Genomic DNA, 23,764 nt, shown 5'->3' on the forward strand with positions numbered 1-23,764 from the left:
ACACCGTATGTTGCTTTTGTGGCTTTTTCAGCTGCATGATGCACATTTAGCTAAAAGATGTCCTTATTTTATCCATAGTGGAGACACCAGCACCAGCTGAGGATGGAGCTGAGCAGACACCGCTGACAGAATGTGACTTCTGTCAGCGCCGGCGTGCTGAAATCAACCGGCTGCTGGAGGAGAACAGGACCCTGAAACGTGAGCTTGGCCAGAGAAAAATGGATGAAGATTTCCTGAAGGAAGACACCGTCAAAGTGAAATACTACACTGGACTTCCACACCTTAAAGTCAACCACTTTATTCTGGTGTTTATGAATTACTGTATTAAAGAAAAGATTGATGCTCAATATGGAATTGACAATTTCTTTGTATCAACAATACACTCTAAGCAAACATTTAACAAGTGGGTTGTTTTTTAGCCATAGGTGTGTTTTGCATCCATACCCAAAAGCAAGAGGTCTCAAACGATCAGATCCTTTTCAGTGTTTATTTGCAAGTAGTGAAACTTGAGAACACAGTGCAGCGCAGAACAGAGCAGTGCAGTTTGAATGCTTGTAGGTAAATGGTTACAAATAAAAAATGGACGCGATGAAAATGCAGTGCAATTACTTACAATAACAGTATGTATTTATACAAAATGTTCAATCCTATTAATAAGTCGGTCTTAATGAAACATCAATGGAGAAATGGAAAGTGGAGATATTGCAAATTATTATTATACAAATTGTAGTTATAGTAAACATTAACAGTTAAACACTGTTGGTGCAAATTCTTATATAAGTATTTATAATAATATGCATTACTTAAATTGTATAAATAAAGGCTGCGATGCAATATGTCATGATATACAATAATATAATCTATAATTGTATAATATAACAACGTGCAATAATATGCAAATATAACAATACAATGTAATAATACAAAATACTATGCTTTTTATAAAAAATGTCTTTGTATAAAAAAATTCCAAAGTAATAAAAAATACGTATTTATGAAACATCAATTACAAACATAAAAATTGGAGGTAGATCAAATTAAGTAATAACAGATATCAATAACATTTGAAGTAGTGCAAATTATTACCGGTACTATAGTACACATTAAAAAACAATGTTAGTGCAATGTCTTATATAATTACTTTTAACAATATGCATTTCTTAAATTGTATAAATAAAGGCTGCGATGCAATATGTCATGATATACAGTAATATAATCTATAATTGTATTGTAATATAACGACGTGCAATAATATGCAGCTGCAATGTCTTTCACTGTCTCACAGTGCTGGAGAAGGACAGCTGGTGGAGCATTTTCCAACTTTGGGTCGCGCAGACGGTCTTGCAGGGGTTTTGGGATCACAGCTGGCTGGACAGGAGCAGCATAGTTGTGAAAGTAGGGCTTCACTGTGGACATACAAACTGACCTATGGTTCTGAAGAACAGGGAACATTGACGATAAGTCGTCCAATGTGGCTTGGGCAGTGCGTCTGCTGGCCCGTGTCCGTAGGCCAGGCATGGGAATGTTGTCATCGATGACTCTGTCCAGAGCAATCCTCTGCACTTTGGATGAAGTGAAGTCCATCTTGTGGGCGACTTCACCGCTGACTTTGTTGATACCTGCTGGTATTTTCCAATAAGCTGGCACATCTGTCACAGTCTTTTTCCCACGGATGCGGACTGCTGCCTCAATCTTAAACAGCAGAGCCCCAACATGTGTACATGCCTCTGCAATTCCAGCCATGCATGTACAGTGTGCACAGCAAACCTGCCCATCGTCAGCAATGATGACCCATGGCTTCAGGGGAGTCTCATTAATGCGCTGAGAGTGCAAGACCTGAGGAGAAAAAAAATAGACATAAATTATGCAGGTAAGGACACCATTATATTTCATTCTATGCTGGAAAGCAAACGTTAACCTCAACCCCTCATGCATGTGTATACATATCATATAAATCACAGTTATACAACAGTAAAGTATAACAACCACGCTGTTATATTGTTATATCACTTAAAAGAAAAAGAAATGAAATGAGCACAGGACATTTAAACCTGCATAATACCTCTGACTGAATGATTTAAGCTCAAAGTTACCCGTTACAGTGTTTTATGAGGTCAGATTTAATAACCCGCAGTCAATACTGCACTCATTTTTCTAAATAGTTCACTTTGAAAGACTCTGATTCAAACTAGGAGTTAACTTGAATGGCCACAGCACTGCACTATTGTTTATTTTTTTATATTTTGCGGATCTTTGACTATTTAATCTATTCCTTAAAATTTTATTAATAACAATGTTCAATAAATGATTTTCAACAAAATACAGATGTAACACCTATCCAGTTTCTGAATGATGGTAAAAAAATCTTGTTTCTACCAGCAGCTGGGGGAGACTAGATTAGAAGATGGTTCAGAAAACCTGTTAGGACACATTTTTTTTCTAACACTAAGTATCAAACAAATGCTGATTTCTATTTCAGCAAATTATTCTTAAATTTTTTTTTAATATTTTGAATAATGTTTTGATGAAGATTTGAGATTCCTTTCACTGAATGAATGGTCACAAAGCTAGTGTTAAGCTTGAAGTCTCTGGCCAAGCTCACGTTTCAGGGTCCTGTTCTCCTCCAGCAGCCGGTTGATTTCAGCACGCCGGCGCTGACAGAAGTCACATTCTGTCAGCGGTGTCTGCTCAGCTCCATCCTCAGCTGGTGCTGGTGTCTCCACTATGGATAAAATAAGGACATCTTTTAGCTAAATGTGCATCATGCAGCTGAAAAAGCCACAAAAGCAACATACGGTGTTGAATCTGCTGGCTCTGTAAGGCTTACCGGGTGGAACAAGGTCATCAATAGCTGTCTCATCCTCGCAGGTGTACTGTCAGTCCTTTGCCGTTTTCTCTTTTCCTGTCTCTCATAGCGTGCAGTCTGTGTGGCCTTTATCTCAGTGTGGCCCAAGTGTAGTGATGGTGCCCAATCCGGATGCGAGGTGTACATTTCATTTGCTGGTTTTCCTGGTGACACAATTTAAAATTATTATCCACAGCAGCAGTGTTGAAAACAAATAGAACCATAATGTTATCAATGATCCTCAATATACACATTATTAAATTGTATTATATGATTACATTACATTACAAGACGGCTGGTAAGCGCTAGGATCAGCAAAATTTATAAGTGGTGCTATGACAGCTGTCAACCTCAGGGTTTTTTTTTGAAAATGGAGAGGGATGTCCCTGTCCTTGTAGGAACTGGCAGTGTGTTCTACCAAAGAGGATAAAATGCTATATCAACCAACGAGGATGAAAATGCTATATCAACAGTCTCTGGGCGCGCGTTCATGCTTGTATGTGGTGCCACGGATGAAGGAAGGAAACACTGTAGGCTATAAAATAAAACCGTGCATCTTTAACTTACCAGAATGAAAATGCAGGGAACACACTCGCATTGACATCAGGATACTGTGGAAAGTTCTGTTCTGTCGTCTTACAGCCGCGATCCAAGCTAGCCGACGACTCTTTGTTATCTGTGAAACTTGGTCTCCGTGTTTGCGCCTCCAGGCAGAACAGCGGTGGAAAGTTATCCCATTTTGTAGGTTTTTCCCTCGGCGATCATGTGATGCGCTGTTACAGCCCACAATACAGCAACGGTTTACCATGGTTGAAATCAAGTTACGGTGAAATTAAACGAAATAAAACACGGCTGAGAGGGAGAACACAGGCAATAGTCTAAGGAAGCCGTAAAGTGCGCCGTCAACATGGTCACGACGACCAAGCCCTATTGCGAGGTAACGCAAAAGGTTTTGCGAGGGAACGCAAAAGTTTTTGCGAGGGAACGCAAAAGTATTGCGAGGTAACGCAAAAGTATTGCGAGGGAACGCAAAAGTATTGCGAGGGAACGCAAAAGAAAAAAAATTCCCCATGTCCCCTAGGGGGCTCCGTACGAAGAAGTATTAGGGCCAGGCTAGAGTTGTTGTTTTTCTTCTATTCAGACATCCCAAGTCCCAAAAAATAATTTAATAATATTAATAATAATAATAATAATAAAAAAATAATATTGGACAATGCAGAACACAGATTTACCTTCACAAAGCCTCAGAAGGGCAAGATTTATGTACAAAATGTAAAGCTGTTCATGAAATTATGTTTTGGTTTTATAATGTTTTTGTTGTTGGCATTCATATAAATATAACGGTGTGATAACTTGGTATACGTTTGACTGGGTTTTGTTATACGTCTATTTTGAATTTATAGCCCCCCTGGAGAAATCTCCAACAGCCGCCGCTGGGTGAAACGCTTCAGTTTACTGTTAAAAAATGAACATCCAGCTCTCCCATCTTTCTGGCAATGATATACACGCCATGATAGGATCATCACCATCATATGATGGGCCCAAATAGAAATGATAAGCACAGACATGTATGTAGAGGTGTTTTTTTTTTTGTTTTTCCTTTTACAGTTGCAAGTTTCCAGTTTTCGAGTATTGAATTAAGATAAATTGTGCCTTCATCTGTAGTGGATTAGAGATATACAGTTAAGTTCACAAGTGGGCCAATTCAATTCAGTTTGGCTCAGCTAGATATTTCATGATGCAGAAAATAACAATCTTATTGTGCAATTTATTTATGACGCTTTATAATAATAAATAAGTGCCATAAAATATTTGCTTGTGTGCTTGCATTGATTATCTGTGCCTGTGCTTTTTTTAAATAAATAATTGCCCAAAAATGTCTTTGCACGCGTGCTTTGCGCGCTCGCATTTTATTTGGTGCCCTATTGTGCCCCTGTATAGTATTGGGTCAGCTGACGCCCCTGGCTGCAACGTGCCTCATACATGAACTCCATCATTCTTCACCCTCACTAGACATGGATACACTTTAGTATATTCTGCTGTAAAATGAGGTGACTGTAAGAGTAAACTGAAACTAATTGGCTTATTTTTCTGACTGATCCAATCAGCGCTTTGACAACCAGTCTCCTGGATTGGACAGACAGGTTTCATAAGCAACCTCCTCCCCTCACCCACTCTCTTATTGTGTCTGCGCAATCGCAGTAGTTCTAATCCACAAATGGTACACAAATTACTGTGCTGCCTGCCCGCTCTCACTCGCATAAAAAAAAAAACACCTTGCAAGGTCTAAAATCCGGGATGATTTATCCGACTCGCAGGTATCCTTGAACAACTATCGATATCAGGGAGACTCCCGGAACTTTCGGGAGACTTGGGATGTCTGTCTATTTCCAGAATAAAGTCATAACATTACGAGAATAAATTTGTTCAATTCAATTCAGTTTATTTATATAGCGCCAAATCACAACATATGTCATCTCAAGGCACTTTATAGTTCAACCAGATCATACAGTCAAATTGATACAAAGTTTTCTATCTAAGGAAAACCAGTTGATTGCATTGACTCATTGACTCAAATACAATCCCTCACACTAAGCATGCTTGTAGCGACAGTGGAGAGGAAAAACTCCCTTTGAACAGGAAGAAACCTCCAGCAGAACCAGGCTCAGTGTGAGCGGCCATCTGCTGAGGCCCACTGGGGTTCAAGGAGACAGAAGCAGAGATACAAAAAGCAGCTGTAAAAGGCGGCGCCGTCCAGGAAACACACAGCCAGGCAGACGAGCTCTGAGCCAGCTCCCATGCCAGAGAACGAAGAGAGCACATCCAGCCAGTCACAGTCAGAGAAACAGGACTACACTGGAAAACAGGCCGATCTCCAGCATCTATAAACAAAGGTGTGGATGGAAGCAGCACAGTGGATGTTTCTCTCCAGGATGGAGTCACAGCCAAACAGGAACAGACCAGATGAAGCTACTATGAGGAAAAGCAGAGAGGGCAGAACATTAGAGATTGAACTAACAGATTCTGCAGAATAGGAGAACAGAGAGAGAATGAAGCAGAATGATGAAATAGGGTCCCTATGTCCTCCAGCGGTCTAAGCCTATAGCAGCATAACTATAGAGATAGCTCAGGATAACCTGAGCCACTCTAACTATAGCTTTAACAAAAAGGAAAGTTTTAAGCCTAGCCTTAAAAGTAGACAGGGTGTCTGCCTCGCGGACTAAAACTGGTAGTTGGTTCCACAGGAGAGGAGCCTGATAACTAAAAGATCTGCCTCCCATTCTACTTTTAGAAATTCTAGGAACCACTAGTAAACCTGCAGATTGAGAGCGAAGTGCTCTGTTAGGAACATAAGGAACAATCAGATCTCTGATATAAGATGGAGCTTGGCCATTTAAGGCTTTATATGTGAGAAGGAGGATTTTAAATTCTATTCTGGATTTAACAGGAAGCCAATGAAGAGAAGCCAGGATAGGAGAGATATGATCTCTCTTTTTAATTTCCATCAGAACTCTGGCTGCAGCATTTTGGATCAGCTGAAGGCTTTTAACTACAGTTTGTGGACTTCCTGATAGTAAAGAATTACAATAGTCCAGCCTTGAAGTAACAAATGCATGGACTAGTTTCTCAGCATCACCTCTGGACAGGAGATTTCTAATTTTTGCAATATTCCTCAGATGAAAGAAGGAAATTCTAGAAACCTCTTTGATATGGGATTTAAATGACAGGTCCTGATCAAAAATAACACCAAGATTTTTTACTTTATTATCTGAAATCAGTTTAATCCCATCCAAATGAATTGACTGACTAATCAGCTTATTTTTCAAAGACTCTGGTCCAAAGATTATAACTTGTGTTTTTTTGTCAGCATTCAGAAGGAGAAAGTTAAGAGTCATCCAAGTCTTTATATATGGAAGAGAAATGCAGGTTTGTAATATGGAACAGGAAACCGTATCTCATTTATTCCATCACTGTACCCACTCTACCTATATCTTACAATGGACTCTTAACAATATATAATGTGTAAACTCAAAACATACGTTGTAATTGACTGTAAGAGTGTATTACTGCATTTAGCCGCATGGAAAGACTATTGTTACTTTTATCACAAATCTACTCACTACTTTATCTACTTTACTTAATCTACTTTACACATATGTAAATATTCCAAAACGAGCCCCAACTTCAGATGTTTCTTGCATGAATTCAAAGAGTACACGAAATCACTTACTTTAATTGATTTGAAACAGAGAAATACGTCTATCAATATTTTTGAGAGATTTTCTATAGAATATGTATTTGGTTCTTTGTATGTATTTGTTTTAAAGCACCTGTCTATTATTATTATTATGCATAATTGTTTGTTTTTAAGATCTGTATATTTGCTTGTTAGCAAAATATTTCAATAAAATCCCTGTAGTTTAGTAAGAAATAACAATTTAATTACTTACTTTTTGATGTTTTTTGAAGCGTATGGTGATCTGACCTTAAGATAGTTTTTTTGTACATGACTAAAGGGATACACGCCTGTTTAGGTGGTTTAGTGTAATTTTCGTATGAAATTAAGAGGATCAATTCAAATATGTTGTCTTGCGCTCACCGGTTCATTTATTTATAAACAATTTGTCTCCCTAATTTTTGTTAAACTCCATCCTTAATCTCATACTAAGATTTTTGTTGTTTGAATATTTCTTATTAATTTACACAAAGGCCCTTTTTGCCACTCTGCTATAAAATACTAGGAAAGAAATTTGTAATATTAGGATAATTTAAGTGGTAAGAGTGACTGTTGCTGCCTCTTTGAAAACGTCTTAATGGAATGGAATAGAATAGAATAGAATAGAATAGAATAGAATAGAATAGAATAGAATAGAATAGAATAGAAATTCCCTTTATTATCCCACACTGGGGAAATTCTGGTGTTTACAGCGGCAAAAAAGTTTTAGAAAAAAATGGTCACACAAATATGGACCTTAGAAAAATGTATAAGAATGACATAACAGTGAAGAGTTAAAAGATAAACAACAACTGTACTGTAAAGTGTTTTAACAACATAAAACTGCACCTGCAGAATGAATATCCAATATGCAGCTATGGACATTTTTACAGTAATGAATATTTGAAAATAGCAACAACATCAGAGATGTGAAAAAATGACAGCAGCATGTTATTTAACCTACTAAGGTAGAAACTGTGCAAAGTCAGCATGAATGGAACAACCTGTCGAGGTTGTTGGGAACAGTGGTGGTTCTAGAGTGTTCCTGCTCTAGAACCACCAGTGCAGCAGTCTGTCACTGAAGGAGCTGTCCAGTTCAGCACCAGCTTCATGCATGGGGGGGGGGACATTATCCAACAGAGATGATCATTTAGTTAGGATGCTTTTTTTTCTCCACTCCCTGAGTCAAGAGAGCATCCAATCACAGAGCTGGCCTTCCTGATCAGCTGATCCAGCTGCTTTCTTTCAGGAACAGACAAGCCACTGCTCCAGCAGACAGCTCCATAGAAGATGGCTGATGCCACAACAGAGACAGACATAGAAGGTCTTTAGCACCGCCCCCTGCAGTCCAAAAGACCTCAGTCTCCTCGGCAGGAAGAGTCTGTTCTTACCTTTAACTTAAACATTGTTTTCATGGGTGGATTCTGTATAACTAAACATTTGTATTTGTTTTATAGTTAAATAAACACCAGAGTGCATTATTCTGTAGTTAGACTTAAATCAGATGCTTAGACCACACAATCACGGTAATATGCACCCTTTTTGCACCATCTATTAATAGACATGATTAAATGCACTAATGTATGTGAGGTGACACTCAAATTAAAATGTCAAACTAACGTAAGGAAACCATATAGATATGATTTTTGTCCCCACTCAATGTTCTTCAAACAGATAATAGGCAACATTGTTTGTCTTTATTAACGTTTACTTAAATGTGTCATCATCAGTTTAAACTTTTTCAACTGATTGTCCTACTCAGTGCGCTAGAGTTGGGTTTACTTTAGCTGGCTGTCTATTACCGGATCTAAAAATATGTAAAAGAAAAAAAAAAAAAACTTCTGAAACTACTAAAAAAATACTACTGTAGCCTCCCCGGTTGAAAAGATGGTTCACAATCCTTTTGTTATTGAACAACCTTGCTTGTGAACACACCATAAGAGCTACAAAACACGCAGATTGAATCCCCCATTAGTAACTCAGCCAGTATTTAACCTTTTTTACATAATCAATTTACCATGAATCATTTTTAACCTTAAATTGTTTCAATCTTTTAATCTTGACAATCCTTTCGACAGTGACTAATCCACGTTTAGTGCTATCAGGATCTTTTACCAAATATTTTTATTAAACCCATTAGTATAGTATTTTATAATGCCTTGTACCAAAAAATGAAATAAAATGTATAATAATGTAACCATCTGTGACTTCACATAGCAGATAATGTTGCGTACTATTCATAAACATTTGTATTGCTGAATAAGCGTCCCAAACAGAGACTATTAGCACCTACTAGTGGACAAAAATCTAACTACAACAAAACATAACAGAAAAATGTAAGCAGAAATATTTCTAAATATGCATAAAAAAGAAAAGAAAACGTTGATACGAACCTTGTTCCCTCATCAACCAGGTGCTAAGGACCTTTTGCAGCTTGAAATTACTCCGTAATAATATGCGTCCCCCCCCCCCCCTTTTTTAGAGCCTTTCTCTGGGCCTTTCACAATAAAAGCATGAGCTGTATTACTGCTGGAGCAAAATTCCAAACACATTCGTAAGGACATTTACAACTACTACTACTATTCTAATAATAAAAATAAGCCCAGCTGTCTATTCTGCATAAAAACAAATACAGATCTGTAATATAGATCTATTTGTAATTCTTAACAAACTGTTAGTTGGGGAAAAAATGGTCCTGTATATATATATATATATATATATATATATATATATATATATATATATATATATATATATATATATATATATATATATATATATATATATATATATATATATATAAAACAAAACAATAAAAACAATTGAAGCTCCGTGTTTTATGATTTTCATTTTTTATTTTGGGTATATTCCAGTTTAAGGCGGCGCACTTTGAGTAATAACGCTGCTACGTCATTTTTCTGAAATCCCAGTGTGCATGCGCCCTCGACTTCATTCGAGGAAGTGGTGGGGCAAGTAGATTCTAAAGCGACAGAGTTTGTTGTTGACTTCTTTCCAGAGGATAAACACCTCACCTTTCTCACAAAATGTCGGATTTTGACAACAACCCGTTCGCAGAGCCCAGCAGCATTAACCCGTTCAATGTAAGTGAGCATTTTAATGACTTGTCGTTGTCTGATGAAGCGCTGTCGGGAGTGGGTGCAGAGAGCTTTTTCGTCAGAAGGCTGCCAGCACGCCAGGAAACGCGCTGGGTGGGTGTGTGGGAGGGATCTGGAAAGCTATTGGCTAACAGTAGATTATTGACAGCCTTTAAGCAAATCAACACTCTCCGTTTCCAGAGAAGGCAGTCCGCCCTCAAAGTTGACTTTCAGGAAGTTAATCAGCAGCCAACCCAGAATGTCAGGCTATTTTAAAATTCCACCATCACTTATAAGTTTCAGACTAGATTCAACTAATGTTTTTAATCTTTAACTCGACTCAGAGCAACTGTTTCCTTCTGTTTTAAATGTCTAATTTCAGCCAAACTGATGATGTTTACTTTCTGAAGCGCGTTTCTCTCTAACAGGATGTGACATTCAGGTTCATCCTTTACATAGAAAATAAATTTAACTCTTTCACTTTACTTTTCTCCATTATTATCCATTCAGCCGAAGTAATGTAAATAAATCTGCCAAGTCCTGCCTGTGCATGAGAGGAAATGAATAAATGTAATAAAGGCGTCTGTTACCATTATGACTCATTAGTAACAGTGTAAGGTTGATCTTGGAGTTTTATTGCATATTTCACATTAATGAGGCTCTTTTAAAGAATACTTGTTATTGAATATTAGAAGTACACAAAGTTTAGACTGTAAATATATTTACTTATTTCTGCATCCAGGCTTGATCCTGGCATCTTGTAATGTTTTTATATAAACTCTGAGGACATTTACATCACTGATTTTAAATTATCTGATGTTGCTTTTGATACATTTCTCTTCATATAATGTTCATGGGCTTTCTATGGTAAATGAGAATTTTATAAAAAATCTTTCATTTCACAAATTAAACTGGCCAGTTTCTTCCCCGTCCTGCAGTTGGGATTTCCTGTTCTAGAAACAAAAGATTCAAAAGTTAGGACTTATTCTAGATCAGCTTTGACTGATCATTAACGGGAAAACAGGAGGAAGGTTTTGTTTTTGCTCTGCGTTTACAAAAAAAATAAAGACTTGTATTATTATTGATATTTACTAGTGCTGTCAATCGATTAAATTTTTTTAATCGCGATTAATCGCATCAATGCCTGAGTTAACTCACGATTAATCGCATTTTAATCGCACATTTTTTTCCTGATTGAAAATCATTTAAATACTCTCGATGACATACAAAAAAATACATACAGGCTAGGTTTGTGCCAATGTTCTTTTTTTTTTATGAAAACAGGTCACAGATACTGATTGATGCCATAGAAACATATGGCAAGAAGATGGGGAGGCATGTAGCAAAAAATAACAAATATGTAGCCAAAAAAAAGGCCCTGAAAACAGGCTGATGTAAAAGACAGTCTTTACAGTTAATACAGTCTTTTGAACAAAGACAAGCATTTTACCCTACTGCTATAAAATGGGGTAGAGTTAACATTAGATGTCAATTAACCAAGATAATAATGAACAATTTTCAATCAATACATCAAAATCAATAGACCGACATCACTAGATGGAGGTAGTCTATGCTCTAGGAAGTTACTTTTCAGCCTCTTAACAAAAATGAGAACACACACACACCCACACACCCACACACGATACCGACCTGTGGCGTACACAGACAGCAAGAGTGCCGTAGCAGATTCCATTTCACCTCAGTAATCTGTTTTCTCAGCGTATTTCAGGTTGCTACTAGTTATCAGACACTCAACTTGTTTGTTAGTGGTGGGGCTTAAAGAAAAGGCACTAGCGCCACCGAGTGTATGAGCGTCTTTTTCCCTTGAGGAGGTCCGCTCTCGAAGCCTATGAGAAATGCATAGACTGGGGGGAAAATAGCCCCGCCTTCTCGCAGGCTGCAGCGGGATGTACTTGGAAAATTGTACCATAAAACCACATAGCGTTAATCTCACGTTAAAAAAATTATCGCCGTTAAAATGGCCTCGCGTTAACGCGTTAATAACGCGATAATTTTGACAGCACTAATATTTACATACATCAACCAACAGCATGAAACTCTTCTGGTTCAGCACTTTGCTTTCAGTTTAATTTAACACAGAGATAGGTAGTAATTAGGTACATTCACTCTTTGGGTAATATTTAGAAGTCAAATGAATTATAGAAGTAGTTTTACTGTAGTTACCGTAAGTTATATTCTTATTGGAGTATTGCTATTCTTACTTGAGCAAAAAAGCTACTCTGCCCACTGTTAGTAACTTCAGGTATGCAGAGATAGCCAGGCTGATATGACTTACATACACAGGAGAGGCGGGGCTAACAGAGTCCGCCTCATGAGGTTAAAACCAATCAGATAACTACAGATGTGATGAAAAAACTCCAAGCAATGCACCCTTTTTTGTAATTTTGTAATCCGTCAAGCCGGGAATAGCTAATGTGACCTTTTTAAAAAGAAATGTCCCTAAAGCTTTCCGTGGTTGAGGTTTTAAACTTACATCAATCTCCATTAGGACATCAGAAAGGGCATCATTAAGATGCTGCGGTTGCCATCTTGCTGTTATGATAAAGAAAAGCAGAAAGGTGATGAGAGCGATGAATTGTAATGTCCCATCTCCTGCGCTGCGATTGATCCAGCCAGAACTGGCCCAGGCTAACGCAAAGATCAGTTGAATCCTAAAAAGTTAAAAAACAATCCACTGGATTTGGTTTTCAAGTTTGAAGACGTTTCGCTTCCCAAATTGAACGCATGTTTTCTAAGCTAAAACAAGTTGTTGGGCTACTATATAAAACTTCGATCTCAACGCTATTTCTGACATTATGAATTAAAAAATCTTCCTGGAGGAGAAGCGAACTGTCTTCAAACGTGGAAACAAGGTCCAGTGGATTGTTTTGACCTTTTTTGAAATGACTATGACCTGGATGACTGAGACTCTTCACCAGCAGATGAAATAAATATACAGTAAATAGAAGCTGTTTTTTAGTGGATGTTCCTTACTGTCTCCTAACAATTCAATTCAATTCAGTTTATTTATATAGCGCCAAATTCACAACACATGTCATCTCAAGGCACTTTACAGTTCAACCAGATCATACAGTCAAATTGATACAAAGTTTTCTATCTAAGGAAAACCAGTTGATTGCATTGACTCATTGACTCAAATACAATCCCCCACACTAAGCATGCTTGTAGCGACAGTGGAGAGGAAAAACTCCCTTTTAACAGGAAGAAACCTCCAGCAGAACCAGGCTCAGTGTGAGCGGCCATCTGCCGAGGCCGACTGGGGTTCAAGGAGACAGAAGCAGAGATACAAAAAGCAGCTGTAAAAGGCGGCCCCGTCCAGGAAACACACAGCCAGGCAGACGAGCTCCAAGGCAGCTCCCATGCCAGAGGACGAAGAGAGCACATCCACTCAGTCACGGTCAGAGAAACAGGACCACACTGGAAAACAGGCCGATCTCCAACTTCTATTAACAAGGGTGTTGATAGAAGCAGCACAGCTGATGTTTTTTTCAGGATGACGTCACAGCCAAACAGGAACAGACGAGGCAAAGCTACTCTGAGGAAAAGCAGAGATAGAAGAAGGTTAGAGATTGAACTAACAGATTCTGCAGAATAGGAGAACAGAGAGAGAATGAAGCAGAATGATGAAATGGGGGTCCCTATGTCCTCCAAAAGTCTAAGCCTATAGCAGCATAACTATAGAGATAGCTCAGGATAACCTGAGCCACCCTAACTATAAGCTTTATCAAAAATGAAAGTTTTAAGCCTAGCCTTAAAAGTAGACAGGGTGTCTGCCTCACGGACTAAAACTGGTAGTTGGTTCCACAGGAGAGGAGCCTGATAACTAAAAGATCTGCCTCCCATTCTACTTTTAGAAATTCTAGGAACCACTAGTAAACCTGCAGATTGAGAGCGAAGTGCTCTGTTAGGAACATAAGGAACAATCAGATCTCTGATATAAGATGGAGCTTGGCCATTTAAGGCTTTATATGTGAGAAGGAGGATTTTAAATTCTATTCTTGATTTAACAGGAAGCCAATGAAGAGAAGCCAGGATAGGAGAGATATGATCTCTCTTTTTCATTTTCATTAGAACTCTGGCTGCAGCATTTTGGATCAGCTGAAGGCTTTTAACTACAGTTTGTGGACTTCCTGATAGTAAAGAATTACAATAGTCCAGCCTTGAAGTAACAAATGCATGGACTAGTTTCTCAGCATCACCCCTGGACAGGATATTTCTAATTTTTGCAATGTTTCTCAGATGAAAGAAGGAAATTCTAGAAACCTCTTTGATATGGGATTTAAATGACAGGTCCTGATCAAAAATAACACCAAGATTTTTTACTTTATTATCTGAAATCAGTTTAATCCCATCCAAATGAAGTGACTGGCTAATCAGTTTCTTTTTCAGAGACTCTGGTCCAAAGACTATAACTTCTGTTTTGTCTGCATTCAGAAGCAGAAAATTAAGAGTCATCCAGGTTTTATGTCTTCAAGACATGCCTGTAATCTATGTAATGGGTTAGCTTCATCTGGATTTATAGACAGATATAGCTGGGTATCATCAGCATAACAGTGGAAATTAATCCCATGCTGTCTAATAATTCTACCAATTGGGAGCATGTATAAAGTAAAGAGAATTGGTCCTAGCACTGATCCCTGTGGTACTCCACAGGTAACCTTTGAGCGTGTTGAAGATCTATCATTAACATGAACAAACTGAATTCGATCAGATAGATAAGATTTAAACCAGTCTAGTGCTGTTCCTTTAATTCCAACAAAATATTCAAGTCTTTCTAAAAGAATATTATGGTCAACTGTATCAAATGCAGCACTAAGATCCAACAGGACGAGCACAGATACAAGTCCATTATCTGAGGCCATGAGAATATCATTAGTGACTTTCACCAGAGCTGTTTCAGTGCTATGATGAGCTCTAAAGCCAGACTGAAACTCTTCAAAAAGTTCATTATGGTGGAAGTGATCGCAAACTTGTTTGGCAACTACTTTCTCAAGAATTTTGGATAAGAAAGGAAGATTGGATATAGGTCTATAATTGACCAAGTCATCTGGGTCAAGAGACGGTTTCTTAAGCAGAGGTTTAATTACAGCAATCTTAAAAGCTTTAGGTACATATCCCTGTAACAGAGATAGATTAATCACATCTAAAATGGAGGAGGAGATCAAAGGGAATACCTCCTTAAATAACCTGGTTGGAACTGGATCTAACATACAAGTTGAAGGCTTAGATGAAGACAATAATTTTGCTAATTCAGAGAGTTCAACTGGATCAAAGCAGTCTAAACCCGGTTCAGATTCCATGACTACCTCAGGTACAATCGCGGATAGAGGAGTGCTTATGATCTTATTTTTAATAAGATCAATCTTATTTATAAAGAATCCCATAAAATCATTGCTGCTAAGAGCAGGTGGAATGGACGGTTCAACAGAGCTATGGCTCTGGGTGAGTTTGGCAACTGTATTAAAAAGGAATCTAGGATTATTCTTATTCTCCTCTATTAATGAGGAGAAGTATTCTGCTCTTGCTTTACAAAGGGTCCTCTTATACAGCAGTAAACCATTTTTCCAGACTAGGAAGGACTCTCGCAGGCCTGTGGAGCGATATTTTCTCTCCAGTTTCCTAGCATTTTGCTTCAAAGTACGCAGCTCTGCATTAAACCAAGGAGCAAGCTTTCTATTTTTAATGGTTTTCATTTTCAAAGGAGCTGCGTTGTCTAAGGCAATACGCAGAGAACTAGCAACCCCCTCAACAAAATCATCAACCTGTGAAGGGGAATAAGCTAAGCTTTTGCACTCTGCAGCACTGCTCAGTGACACAGAGCAGAGAGAAAGTGAAGCAGATTCTTTAAAATTTATAACTGCACTATCTGATAAAGATCTACTAAAATTGAACCTTCTTTTGGGGGAGGAGAACTCTGTTAAAGTAATCCTGAAGGTTATTAGAAAGTGGTCAGAGAGGACAGGGTTGTGAGGAAATACTGTTATTTCTTCACATTCTATGCCGTATGTCAGCACAAGATCCAAAGTATGAAGATGAGAATGCGTGGGACTATTCACATTTTGAACAAAGCCAATAGTGTCTAAGATAGCATTAAAGGCTGCTCTTAAGCTATCGCCTTCAATGTCAGCATGGATGTTAAAATCTCCCACTATGATGACCCTGTCAGTATTTAATACCAAATCAGAAAGGAACTCTGAAAACTCATCTAAAAATTCAGAGTAAGGACCTGGTGGACGATACAAAGTTACAAAAAGAAGAGGTTTTCTTGCCTTGAAATTTGGATCAGGGAAATTAAGGGTTAAATGTTCAAAAGAGTTGTAGGAATTAATTGTTTTGGGAGTAATCAGTAAGTCAGACTCGAAGATTGTTGCTACTCCTCCTCCTCGCCCAGAACTTCTGGGGATGTGAAAATTTAAATAGCTTGAAGGAGTTGCCTCATTTATGCTCACATAATCCTCTTGCTGCAGCCAGGTTTCTGTAAGGCAAAACAAGTCAATGTGATTATCACAAATCAAGTCATTAACTAGTAGACTTTTAGAGGAAAGCGATCTTATGTTAAACAGACCGCATTTAATTGTTTTAACTTTTTCCCCAATTGGAGTTATTTTGATTTTAATTAGATTATCATGATTTACTCCTTTGGGAATCTTTGCTAATTTATTAGATTTTGGTCGTGGGCAAGACACTGTCTGGATGGAGTAAAGAGTGGGTAACAGTAGAGAAGCTGCAGAGATGTGTGTTAAACTACAACTCTGCTTCCTGGTCTGCACCCTGGGTGGTCAGGGTTTTGGAGGACTAACACTTCTCACTGTAAGGATTCATTTCATAAGTTTTATGTTCGGGAAAAATATGGATTTGGAAAAGGGTTGTCTCTGCATTAGTTTTATAATTTTGTAATCCTGTTATTTATTTGCATTTTAGTCTGTAAAACACTTGAATCTGCACGTAGTGATAGTCTAAATAAATCATTTATAAACCTTAAATCTGATGTTAGGATCCAACAGTTACTCAGTGCTGGCCTAGCCTTTTCACATAATGCTGTTTTACTCTTACGTCAACTAATTTATTGGATGGCTATAAGGGATGTAAAGAAATAATTTACTTGTGATTAATTATTTCTTAATGATTTATTATTAGATTAGGATTTGCCTCATCCAATTAATGGGCTATATTCCCAACTCCACCACTTCCTGAACCTTAGCAGCTCCTCTGTTTCCTGTCTTTCATCACTGAAAAATACTGATTAACCCAGGTGTGTCTGGGCAATATCGTCATGGTTACTGAGGTCAGACACACCAGGATTCATCCATTGATAACGTCCACTTAAAACAAATTTCTTTTACTGTTGTAATGTTAATGCCGTCCACTAGAGGGCTGTTCATTCGGAGGCAAAGACTTACCGGTCTAGGTACCAGATATGCTCGGGGCCCCGCCCCTTCTTATGACGTCATATATGGCAACTCCACTCGGACAAACTGTATTGCACCCGTTTCTTTCTTAAGGATCGAATCTCTTTCGGAGTCTTAACATATTATTTCCTATATTTGCTATATTACATTTCATTGGAGATCTAAAGTAACTGAAAGTAGAAAACAGTCAATGTCAAGGTTGAAGGAAAGTACTTCGTTCTTAGACAGACTGAGCTCTGCTATTTAACAAGATGACAAAACAAGTCTCAACTTATTTTTATTCTTTTTATTAAGATCTGAGGACAGGAAGGACAAATGGAACATCCTAAAAAATTACTTTCGTAGAGATTTTAGACAAATAAAACAGTTATTTTAATTGTAGGAAACAAATGTATGTTGTAGACACAAAGTTAAAAGTTGTGTAGCTTAATAGGGTTAACCTAAGCGCTACCCAGACAGACACGCTAACGCTACAGATGCTCCCGACTCAACACACACACGCTGCGGGATGTTATTATAGTTGTCTGGGCAACCACAATGTTCTACATCATGTGGGAACGTTCACCTATGCCGGTGTTTGCAGGAGAAGTAATGGTTGAGCAGAGGGATGCTAGAGCAAAACGTCCGGTCTGGATTATTGACTGTTTTATGTAGACAAGGGGCCTGTTTCAGAAAGGAGGTTAAGTGAAAACTCTGAGTTTGTTAACCCTGAAATGAGGGAAACTCTAGGTTTTCTGTTTCAGAAAGGGAGGTAAGTTAAACCTGAGAAAGCAGAGTAAGTCAAGCCCGTTTCTGAAAGAGAGGTAACTTATACTCAGAGTCAGTTACCATGGCAATTTACTCTGTGAACCTAACCTGGTCGGGAGCAGGTTTTCTTCTGAAAATCCAGAGTTTATTTTGGTCTCCTCCCCTTTTTTAAAGAGGAAGTGGTGTTTAAACACCTCATTGATTCTTTGGGGACATACAGTATTCATTGCACACATTTCAGTCACGTAGAGCGCATCAAAGGGAATGAAATGGCATGTCCTTTTATGGATGATCCTGTTTGTAAAGCCAGGTAGCTACTCTACTCCCATGATGTGCTCAAGGCTTACCTGCTTGAAGTATGTTTTTATATTTCATTTTCAGCTGCTGCCATGTTCTTTTGATGCCTGCAGGATTGCACCTATCCATGAAAACTAAATTAGGTTTAATAAAATACTGTTCTTCCAGTTTCACCTCTGATATTATAACAGTTGGGTAAGTTACTCTAAAATAGTTCTTAATTACTAACTACAAATTTTATCTTCAACAAGTCTAATTAGATTAATGTAATAATTACTGTCTCTAGAAAGTATTGGTCTACTTACTAATTTGTTTTACTTACTTATTAATTACTTTCTAAATCCCAAATCAACCTCAACAACTTGAACAATACAAGGAGAGACAAGAAACTGCACTTCTAATGCTTTCAAATAAACAATATTCAATTGCATGAATTAATCTTAAATTGACCAAAGTGTGTAACTAGAGGGAGAAAGTTCAAATCAAAATATACCTTTTAAAATTTGATATTAAATCCACTATTGTTTTATAGTCTTTAATTTAATTACAGTATTTATATGACTTAAGTAACTTAATTCATTACACCCAATACTGTATAAAAGTAATTAAAATGTAAACTTATGCATTGACTCAAGCAGCTATTTTCACCCAAGCTAACTTTCTCTCCTTCGCCGCTGCAGCCTTGTTGCTTTTTTTTTTTAAATACATGTTCAAATTCTGCATATGCTTGCATAAGCACATCCAGTTCTGCTGGTGAGAAATATGCACACCTTTTTTTGTCTGACGCTGGTGCCATGGTGACTCGTAATATCTGTGCTCCATTGATAATGGCTTTTTATAGTTGTGGTGCACGCGCTTAACTCAGAGTCAGTCAATTTAGAGTTGATTGAACTAACTCATTTCAGCTGTTCTGAAACCCAAAACTCAGAGTTTCCAATCTCAGGATAAGTCAACTTAGAGTTCAAGTTTTAACTCAGAGTTGGTTGAACTTCCTTATTGAAACAGGCCCAAGGATGCAAACTGCATTTTATGCGGTTCTGTTTGTAAATAGGAGCGCTTGATGAACTTCTTAAGTTATCGCCTAAATGGCGCCCATTGGAGCGTGGTGCATGGCGGGGCTGCATCGACATTTGCTTGGAAGGAAAGGATGTGATGATTGTTGTATTACACAGAGAGTGATATGACAGTTTAAACAATAGTTGGTTTCTTTAAACAATACTTTTACATCTTTATACATTGGAAATCTTTAGTGTTTCACATATTTTATTACTATTTTTTAATTTGGTAACCTAATAAGTTCAGTGTCATATAAATATGTTTTGTTAGGGTTAGGAAATTGTATGAAATATTTATTTAGCTCAGATTTAATTAAACGGCTGAATAAATTGTTGAAATATAATGATTTACTATTTAATTTTTCTTAAATTGTCGTATTGTGTAAATAATATTTAGCCCTTCATGTTATGGAAGGATCCTGTTGATAAAAGATAAACTTCAGTTTTTATGGAAAATGGACCCATATAAATTAATCATTAGTTGATCGATGAAATCACTCAATTTTAAATAAAAAATTATTTCATTAATCCATAGCTTGCATTCCTATCAGCTACTTTTCAGTTTTACTTGTGTAAACAAATGTTGAAGTAGTGCTACTGTTACTGGGGTACTATTAATTGAAAATCATATTAAAGGGGAGGGAGATGTGGTTTACAGCATAAAGTTTATTCCTTAATAGGTTTTTTTTGTTTTGTTTTTTAAGTTCAGGGTAAAAATCGCTCATCTATGACAGATTCAGTTCTCCACCTTATGGAAAGTGTTTTATCAATCCCAAGATAAAGCAACACGTCACTCACTCACCATGTGACTACATGAGCTCACGGCCTGCTGCTCAGGACACACCTGTAAACATTCCCATCAGGAATGGGAGCAGCTTATATCTTTCTCCTACATTTGGTAGCTGTGTTTAGAAACGTTCTGCAACGCTTTATCTATAACCAATTAGAATAGATGAATAATCCATCAATTCCTGAGTAAAGTCAACATGATAGCAATGTAACATGAATTAAATTAACTAACTTACATAATGTCAGAAGTTTAAAGCAGTACGATCATTATGATAATTAGAAATAACAATAATAAGGATAAACAGAGGACTATACAATAAAATGTGAGGCCGTATTAAGTAAATACAGTATCCGAAAGCAGTGATCTAGTAGATGCATATCCTGTTGGTGTAAAAGAAACCGCTCCTGTTTGATTAAGAGGCTCGGATGGAAAGAATGAGGAAGCGGATCATCAATCCTGCTTAAAAAAAAAAAACATGTCGTGGGGGGGGGGGGGGGGGGGGGGGGGATAAAACAGGAAAAGCTGGAAATTGATTGAAACATTCAAGTTAAAACATATTTGAAAGACATCGGCTGTTTGTATATATGTGGTGTTATTTCTGTTGCTGGTCAGTGATGAGGAGAACATGCTCGGCTGTGAGGTGTAGAAAAGTGGATTATTATTTAGGTAAAAGAAATGAGTATATGGTAGCTGGTCTGTATTTATCACTGACCAACACCTCGCTTGGCCTGGCTATTGATTCAGCAACCTCTCCACCCATCTAACAAACACAGCTCCCCGCTGACATCACAGCCGCCTGTTACTCGCATCATAATGGGTGACGCTGGTCTCCTTTAAAATGGCATAAACTGGATTTATGAGGTCAGTTTTAACAAGGGGTGTGAGGAAAAAGTCGTTTTCGCGATATATTGCGATTTATGTCTGCACGATATAATTTTAATCTTTCAGTTGCTTGTATCAATGTTAAAAAAGAAAAACATTTCTACCTGAAATGATGAGGGGAAAATGGGCCACCTCTGCACCTCCACTCTGGCAGATGGCGCTGTGGAGCTCTTTAGCTGTGCGGTTGAGGCAGTCACAGTGAAACTCACTGAAACCCCAAACAACATGGATACTGAAATGACTAATGATCAATATCTTCTGATGAACAGATACTGCACCTGCTTCTTTATCTTTAAATTAAATTTTGATAGCTGAGAAAAATATCGCAATATATATAAAGTGATATCCCAATATAGTGATTTCATATTGTGATCCATGTATCGTGATCATATTGCAACACCCATGTCAATACTCACCCCTAATTTTAACACCTTTTTCTATAGGATTTTTAAAAATGTTGCGTTTTCTTTGTGCTGTTCTGTTTTTATTTTATTTTTTTTTACGCTAAAAGCTACAGGTCCATCACCCTAATGTGCGGGAGGTTTATGGGAATGAATATTTGGAAATGTCTTGCCCCTAAACACTAGCACTAAGCACTAACCCTTTGTTTTCACATTCCTGTCGAGGGTCCGCCACATTAAGGACCGTCCCAAACCCGGTAGTGTGAAGGGCGAGTGGACCGTTCAGCCCGCGAGATCTATGCAGAATGGCAGTGATTATTAAACAACAACAAAAAGGCTCTTCAATCAGAGGCTTTTCTACATCTGCTGCAAGACAGACCGCTACAGAAAATCCTTCCTTCTACAGCTATCAACACCTACAGCAACTCGATGAAAAGAAAATAGGAAACAATGAGAGTCTAGCTATCTAATATTAGCGGGTTAGCTAGCCAGTAGTCGAAGGCTTCATTATATTTTTTCAGCTGTAGTTTCATAAACGGTTTCCCTTAATGACCGATTTGGTTGCCATTTCTTTCAGTTTAAACGTGACCGTTTTTCATTCTTCAAATATTTACAGAAACAGGGAAAGTTTTCCATGGTGCAAAAAATCTGTAAAAATGCATAATTTGTTGAAATAATCAACTAGTTTAGTATCCCATTGATAATAAAGTGGAGTACACAAACTCAAAAAACATACAGTTTGCTAAAAAAAAAAAAAAAACGTATTTTATCCAAAACTGTACAAAATATGAATAACATGAATTGAAGCTCCTCAACTGGTGTAGTTTACGCTATAACTGGTATAAATTCTGAAAAGAAGAACTAATATCAGGCACATTTTAGCTGACATGTTATTAAAGTAATCACCAGATTAATTGATTTTGAAAAATATCTGTTCGTTGCAGCCCTAGTTGTAAGCTACAAACTAATTCTGGAATTTCAGCCAGTTGAAATGGAGCCTAGGCGGAAGTCCTACTGAATAAACTGATTACTTTCCTTCATCCACCTACGACACAGCCAGTCAGCTTTTAACCACGCCTCCACGGAAGCCAATCAGCGTCCAAGGTTCATCTTAAAGGCCTCTGATCCACAACTTGTCTGCTCCTAGTCGCAGGCAGTGGTTGCGCTGTGTGACTTAATTCAGGCGACACCGTTTCAACCCTCCTCCACCATCATAGCTAAAACTTCATCAGAGCATCATTCCTCCTGGACTCTTCCTATATTCCGCATCTCATTTCAACCAGTCCGGCAGAGGATCGCCATGTTGAGCCTGGCTCTGCCAGAGGTTTCTTACCAATGGGGAGTTTTTCCTCTCCACTGTCGCTTTATGCTTGCTCATCATGGACAGGTTCTCTCAGCCTGTGTTATCCAACTGGACTTCAATCTTCCAGGTCCCTGAGTGAATCTCTAGTATCAGCTCATGCAGTCCACTGGATCTCCCCATAAAGCTCAGCAGACCGTCTCACTAACCAGCAGTCTGACCAACTTCATTTATCTCCACTCCACCACCAGTTTCAGGCCTGGGGGGAAACAGCCCTATTCTTTACTCCTCTTCATGCATGTTTTCTGCTGAGGTCTGAGCGCCAAAGACAAAGTAAATGTATCAATAAATTTCTTCTAATTGTCTTTTTTCTTGGTGTGAGTTTTTCAGATTGAACAGCAGTTAGCAGCAACTTTTTGGGAGAAGAGATGTACTGAAAAATTGGTCAGTCATGAACTTCCTCAGGAAGCTCTTCAAAAGGTTTTACAGCCTGAATACTTGAATGGGGACAATTAAAAACCTTATTTCCAGTGACTATGAGATATTCTAACGTTCAGGGTATTTCTGTGATGATTGCATGTGAAGCTGACATCATGGCAACATTTAAATATCCTCATTTTGTCCATGTTCATCTGTCTTAATTAGCAGGATGTTATGATCTGCTGACCACGTGATGCCATTAGACGCTTTAGTTTTATAGATTTAT

At 37.9% G+C, this 23,764-nt stretch overlaps 1 protein-coding gene and 1 long non-coding RNA gene across 3 annotated transcripts in view; one reads left to right on the top strand and one right to left on the bottom strand.

Moving 5' to 3' along the window:
* Window positions 1–1,293: 1,293 nt before the first annotated feature.
* On the bottom strand, window positions 1,294–3,477 carry LOC119793973. Its single transcript, XR_005282163.1, has 4 exons — window positions 3,413–3,477; window positions 2,828–3,009; window positions 2,603–2,722; window positions 1,294–1,836 (listed from the first exon to the last, which is right to left on the bottom strand). It is a non-coding gene; the product is annotated as an uncharacterized LOC119793973 (long non-coding RNA).
* A 6,505-nt stretch (window positions 3,478–9,982) lies between these two features.
* Window positions 9,983–23,764, top strand: part of scamp2 (secretory carrier membrane protein 2) — a 33,885-nt gene continuing 20,103 nt past the window's right edge. Inside the window, exon 1 of one of the 2 annotated variants that reach the window (XM_038301325.1) lies at window positions 9,983–10,162. In XM_038301325.1, coding sequence (XP_038157253.1) covers window positions 10,106–10,162 — 57 coding nt within the window. In that variant the 5' untranslated portion in view covers window positions 9,983–10,105. The remainder of the gene's footprint in view (window positions 10,163–23,764) is intronic. The other variant, XM_038301326.1, reaches the window with a different exon arrangement.

Source organism: Cyprinodon tularosa, unplaced genomic scaffold, assembly GCF_016077235.1.
Source record: "Cyprinodon tularosa strain WSP-4 unplaced genomic scaffold, ASM1607723v1 ctg465, whole genome shotgun sequence".
Taxonomy (NCBI): domain Eukaryota; kingdom Metazoa; phylum Chordata; class Actinopteri; order Cyprinodontiformes; family Cyprinodontidae; genus Cyprinodon; species Cyprinodon tularosa.